The sequence below is a fragment of the Enhydra lutris genome, unplaced genomic scaffold (genome assembly GCF_002288905.1).
Source record: "Enhydra lutris kenyoni isolate GAN:26980312 unplaced genomic scaffold, ASM228890v2 scaffoldscaffold56, whole genome shotgun sequence".
NCBI lineage: Eukaryota > Metazoa > Chordata > Mammalia > Carnivora > Mustelidae > Enhydra > Enhydra lutris.
Window position 1 is genome coordinate 7,370,975 of NW_019154140.1, and position 6,634 is coordinate 7,377,608.

Sequence of the window (6,634 nt, forward strand, 5' to 3'; positions counted from 1 at the left end):
TGCATAAACAATGAGCTCTGGTACACTGAAAAGAAATTTAAAAAATTAAAAATTTTTTTAAAACTCCATGTTTTTTAAAAAAGTTTCAGTTATTAATCGGACTTCAGTTCAATATTACATGGTAATTCCATGCTTTGAGCTATCCTACCTGCGGCAAGCGCATAGCAATAATTGAAAAAAATGCAAAAGGAAGAAATGTAAAAGGCATATGATAGCTCAAAACAATATAAATATCTCCATGGGCCACAAAGGTAAGGAAATGAATCATAAAAGCAGTGAGTAGGGCCGAAGCCAAAGGCCGGCTTGATTCCAGGCCGAAGCAAGAAGAGGCAGCTCTGGGCTCAGCTCCTGCAGGTCACAGAGATGAAAAGTTCTCCACCTGCTGCAGGAGCCAGAGCCAAAGGCACTCTCGAAGGGAAAGGCTGGGCACAGGGCCTCTTTTCATTAAAGAGAAATGGAAAAAACCTGCTGCCTGCTACTATCTGAGGCAAAAAGCTAACCCAGAGCACATCTAAGGAGGCAAGAGAGCCCAGAGCTTCATGACCAGGAACTGAGAGGCCATACCTGTGGGCTCCCACTCAAAATGAGTCTGAGACCCAACATTAGAAAGTACTTGGGAAAAACCTAACTCTACAAAAGGTAGCCAAAAAACCACCAGTTTGAAGATAAATTTACACTAGAGGATATTAAAATATTAAGGGTCTGAGAGAAAGACAAATACCGTATGATTTCACTTATATGTGGACTTAAAAAAAAAATGAGTGAGCAAACCAAAAAAGCCAAAACAGACCCATAAATACAGAGAACAAACTGATGGTTAACAGAGGGGAGAGGAGTGGGGGGATGGGCAGAGCGGATAAAGCGGGAAGGGGGAGAGACAGGCTTCCAGTATGGAAGTATAGGGAATAGAGTCAGTGGTGTGGGGTTTTCTGGTTGTTGCTCTTGTTTTTGTTTTTTCTCCAAATTTTTATTTAAATTCCAATAAGTTAACATACAGTGTAATATTGGTTTCAGGAGTAGAATTTAGTGATTCATCGGTTACATACAGCAACTTGTGCTCATCACAAGTGCCCTCCTGGGGTGCCTGGGTGGCTCAGTGGGTTAAGCCTCTGCCTTCAGCTCAGGTCATGATCTCAGGGTCCTGGGATTGAGCCCCCCATCGGGCTCTCTGCTCAGCAGGAAGCTTGCTACCCCCTCTCCCTCTGCCTGCCTCTCTGCCTACTTGTAATGTCTCTGTGTGTGTGTGTTTGTCAAATAAATGAATAAAATCCCAAAAAAAAAGTTATGCCTAGTATCCATTCCTTTATGTCTGCAAGTCAACATCATATGATGCCCTTTAACAGTAAAGGCTTACCGGTTACTTTAAGACCTACAGACACCCCCTTCTAGCACTACCACTATTATTACTCTTGTGTGTCTTCTTAGAAAGTATTGATCTAGCGATAACTCTTCCTTCACAATGCCTCTCCACCAAACTGAAATCAAGATCTTGTACTCTAATAATTACCAGCTTTTTCTAGCCATATATATCCCCTATTAGTTCCATTTCTCTGGAGAACCCCACTAATACAAGATGCTTGATGATCACTGATCACATAGATAATAGATCAATTCAGTATAATTGGGGGTTTAGATCTGATGGTTTCTTGCAGACACAGAGATATCGTGAACTTGAGTTCTAGTGGTCTCCTATCCAACCGATAGTTTACTGATTGCAGATGCCAGGAGATCGTCAATTTCTCCAAACTCAGTGGTGCTCATTACGGGTCCCCCACTAGCCTAAGTGGTAAAATACCTTCAACCAAGCACAGATAATGAACAAAGTTCAGCAAAACACAGAGACAAGCCCCTCTGGAGACATTCCAACAAAAGCATGAAGTTTGAAAATCATACTTCTTTCTCCTACCAACTCCCTTCCTTTCTCCTTTCTCCTACCAGCTCCCTTCTCCTACCAACTACCATTTCCCTCCTGTACACATTTGCCCAAAACCAGGAGCCACCCCCACCAAAATGAGACTTTATTCCCGATATTTTTCTTGGTTACAGTCCCTTCCCTGAGGTTCACACTGGCTGGACCAGTTTGGGGAACTAACCTTGGACAACCATGTCCTTCCTGGAACAGATGCCAGCATTATTGCCCAATCAGAGATACCTTCGTGCCCAGAGGGTATAAGAGACAACAGCCCCCTGGGCATAGCAGACTTGAGCCCCACCAGCTGCAGAAATGAGGTCTATTCTGATCATCACCCTTCTTAGCTGCTTCTGTGCAGCATATGAGGCTAAAATCTTCTCCAAGTGTGAGCTGGCCCACAAGCTAAAGACCAAGGGAATGGATGGCTACCATGGCTACAGCCTGGCAGACTGTGAGTGTGAATGTTCTTTCTGTCTCTGCCCAAAGAGACCTTCTTCCCCAGCCAAGCAGTCTCTCCCTTTTCACTTCCTGATTTACTCATTCATCCGGGCTCTCTTCCACTCCGCGTCTGCTCTTCTTGTCTCTGCCTCCACGGCCTCATATCCCCTATCAGGATCTCCTTTCCTCTCTTTCCCCCAGGGATTATTTTATCTACAGTAAATTTTCTTCTACTGTTCCCCCACGTCACCTTCCCAGCTGGCGACCTGGAATCCTTCCTTGGAAGCACCACGATTCACCCAACCTCTCCCCGTCCTGCTCTCATCACCTTTGCTTTCATCTGCATCTTTTTCAGTCCCAATCTCTGCAGCACACTTGGTGCTGCCTCCCACCCTCTCCCCTGCCCTTCTGTCCACCAAAAAATAACCTACATCTGCTGCCTTTGTCTCAAGTTTGTTCTATCCATGTCACAAGGGAGTTGGATGGGGACTGTGAGAACAGAAGGCGAGGCGGAGAGTGACAAGGAGCAAGAAGGACCAAGAGTCTCTGTCACCGTCTCATTAGTAAGAACACATGAAGCTATTTCAGGTTCCTTTGAATATCTTCATTTTTCTTCATGCCAAATATACTTTCTTGTCACCAACCCCACAAGGATGGCTTTTTGGGGCTTCCTTTCTAGGATCCTCCTCCATTACTTCTCCAACTCCTCTCTTCCATATACTTTGGGATATAAGGCTACATGAATATACAAGGCAGGAGTTGGCTATTCAGCTGGGAGATGAGGCTGGAAAGGTAGACTTGGGAGAGAGATGGCGACTGATGGATTATTGGCCATTCCAAATGCATTTATTTAACAATTGTGATTACACACTTACCACAGGCTAATTATTGCTTGGGACAAGGAACACACAATGGATCATCAATCTCATAGTCTTCGTTTCCGTCTCAAGGGACTTTCCAGCAGTTCTAGTATAGCACGAGTTGTGTCTCGTTGTGAAACAATCCCCCTTGTCTACACACACCTTTTGCTCTCTCTGACACAGGGGTCTGCATGGCTCAATATGAGAGTAACTTCAACACCCGGGCCTTTAATGGGAAAAATGCCAATGGCAGTAGTGACTATGGGCTCTTCCAGCTGGACAGCAAGTGGTGGTGCAAAAACAGCCATCATTCCTCAGCAAATGCCTGCAACATCATGTGCAGCAGTAAGGACGACCCCCTCTGAGGGCTGGGTAAATAAAGTAGGGCAGGTAAAGAAGGTACAAAATTGAACACCCTCCTCCCTGCGCTATAGAAACCCAGGACAGGGAATAAGGGGGCCCCGGACCGTCCTCTCATCTAAAACAGGATTCCACAGAGCCCCTCCTGCCAAAAAGGAGGAAGCAAGACACACTGACCTCTGACTGAACTTCACCTTCATGGGTCCCCATCCCTCAAGCCACGTTATTCCGTCCTTGTCTACACACCCCTACGTGGCACTCTGGACATGCTAAGTAGTCTCCTGAGAACAGAGACTCTCCCTTGTCCATTCGGTCCTGGATGCCCTCCGCAGACAGCCATGCTCAGAGGCAGATTCAAAGTAAGGCAAGAAAACCCAGGCACATGGAAGGCAAACCCCCAAGAGGGCTCCAGAGATAGACGGTTTCTGAGTCAGGCTCCGTTTCCTCGGGAAATTCCCCCGCAGGAAAAAAAAAAAAAAAAAAAAAAAAAAAAGGATTGATTAATGAAAAAGGAAAAGGGATTTTTCCCTCCCCACTCAGCCCCTTTTCCTTTCAGAGTTTCTGGATGACAACATCAATGATGACATTGTCTGTGCCAAGAGGGTTGTGAGAGATCCTAAGGGGATGTCCGCCTGGTAAGCAGAGCATGAAGTGCAGAGACCAGCCCCTCTGCCAGACATGGACCCAATCAGTATTTGAGATGCTGGTAGAATCAGCAGCATCTCTGCTGTAGGATTCTCCCTGGGCTTTGTAGGGAGCAGAGCTTGTTCTCCAGACATAAAGGGAGGCAGAGTAATATGGTGCCATGCTCACCCCAAGCATCCTGGCAGCAACGACTCCCAGGTCCCCAGTCAGGCAAACCCTGTCTATCTGAGACTCTCCCACAGCATCAACAGACTGCAGCCAGCAGACCCTACATTCCCTCTCAGCTGAGCCCCTTTAGACTCCTGCCCCTGCCTCGGATTTATGCTGTGTTTCTCTGTTCTTAGGATGGCCTGGGTAAAACACTGCAAGGGCAAGGATTTGTCCAAATACCTGGCCAGCTGTAAGCTGTAAGATGGCCATGGAATATGGCTCCCGGAGAAGGTGGCCCTGGAGGCAAGGTAGTTCTTCAAGGTTCTTGGAAGCTCTGAATTTCCCCTGCTCTCTGCCTCCAAAATAAAAGTTACTCAATTTCAGCTGTCTCAAGTATCGTGTTTAAGGGCTGGGTTATGACGGAGACTTGCTTCCTGCTATAGACAGCTGGAGGTCCTGTTCCCTCCAAGCCCATCCCCAAAGTTCCCCCATCTCCTCTGGAAAGATAAGGGAAATCCTTTACTGAAAACTGCTGGAGGCTGAAATTGACAAATGAATACAGCATTCCAGATGTGAGCTCTTATGAAATTCATTTATAACAGTGGCTAATATTATTCTCCATCACCAGGAAGGGGAGTGCAAGATACAAGAGAAGAGAACTGTGGGAGAGATGTGGTTTGGACATAGAGAAGGGCAGGCAGAATCAGGATGATTATGTTGGCTGGGGTAAATAACTAAGCTGCCACAACAGAGTCCCCGAAATATGGTGTTCTCACAAAGCAGTCCACGGTGGGTAGACAGGCTCCTTTGTCCCACACAGACATTCAGAAATTCAGATTCTTTCCATCGTGCATCTCTATCATCCACTAAAGCATTACTACTAAAAGCCTGGTCCACAGACTAGCAGCACCACCAACAACAGGATACTTGTTAGAAATGCAAATTATTGGGGCTCCTGGGCGGCTTAGTCATCAGGCGCCTGCCTTTGGCTCAGGTCATGATCTCAAGGTCCTGGGATTGAGCCCCGCATCAGGCTCCCTGCTCAGCAGGAAGTCTGCTTCTCCCTCTCCCACTTCCCCTTGCTTCTGTTCTCTCTGTCAAATAAATTAATTAAAAAAAAAAAGAAATGCAAATTTTTGGGCTATTGCAGACCTACTGAATCCTTGCTTTAATTTCTGTTTTCATGAGCTCTCCAAGTGATTCTTATGCATTAAAAAAGAAACTGAGAGGCACTGCCCTAAGGTGTTGTCCTACATGGACAATGTTAGCTTGGAAGCACTCCTTGCTCTAAATTGGGGCATGTAGGGCTCCTGAATGGCTCAGTCGGGGTTAAACGTCTGCCTTGGGCTCAAATCATGATCCCGGGGTCCTGCAACCAAGCCCCGCATCATGTTCTCTGCTCAGCGGGGAGCCTGCTTCTCCCTCTGTCCCACTCCCTGCTTGTGGTTTCTCTCTCTCAAATAAAGAAAGAAAATCTTAACTGCATGAAGGGAAGTAAGTTTGGAGAAACACACATGCAATGTTTTAAGGTCCAGGCCTGGAAGAGACACACTTCCATTAATACTCCAGAGACAGAATTTAATCGCAAGCCATTCCTAGCTGCAAGGGGGCCTGGGAGATATGGTACCAGCCGGGCACCCCAGGTCCTGGTAACAATGCTAGTATTACCGGAAAAGGGGCAAATGGATTTGGATGGACAACTAGTAGTTTCTGCCCCAGTAATTAATAATTCATTTAATAAAGTAAATCATAATCACATTCCTATGGTGTAAATGTTTCCAGATAACAGTACTTTTGTCTCCCACCATCCCTTTAAATTTATTCTGTGGGGTATGTTCTTCTACCTCTGGATTAAAAACTCAGGCATGACTTTCCTGGTCACCATTAGGAAATGAGACCACACCAACGCTGTCCAAGGAATTCCCCCTCCTCTCTCTGGCTCTTTTCTTGGCATCTCCAGCATGTTTTATAGACCGACGAGCAGAAGATTAACTAAAGATGCAAAATATATTCTCCACAATCTCCTTTTTTTGTTTTTTAAAGATTTTTATTTATTTATTTGACAGAGAGAGAGATCACAAGTAGGCAGAGAGGCAGGCAGAAAGAGAGGGGGAAGCAGGCTCCCCGCTGAGCAGAGAGCCCGATGTGGGGCTCAATCCCAGAACCGTGAGACCATGACCTGAGCCGAAGGCAGAGGTTTTAACCCACTGAGCCACCCAGGTGATCCCAATCTACTTTTTAAATAATTGTGGTCTTGCATTTCATTCTG

General features: G+C 46.0%; 1 protein-coding gene across 1 annotated transcript; it reads left to right on the forward strand.

Annotated features, from left to right (window-relative positions):
* The first annotated feature begins 2,179 nt into the window (after positions 1-2,179).
* On the forward strand, positions 2,180-4,748 carry LOC111157867 (lysozyme C, milk isozyme). The gene is made up of 4 exons (XM_022519567.1): positions 2,180-2,363; positions 3,394-3,555; positions 4,127-4,205; positions 4,560-4,748. Exons 1-4 carry the CDS (start codon positions 2,225-2,227, stop codon positions 4,624-4,626), a joined length of 447 nt encoding a protein of 148 aa, XP_022375275.1. The 5' UTR covers positions 2,180-2,224; the 3' UTR covers positions 4,627-4,748.
* The last annotated feature ends 1,886 nt before the right edge of the window (positions 4,749-6,634 follow it).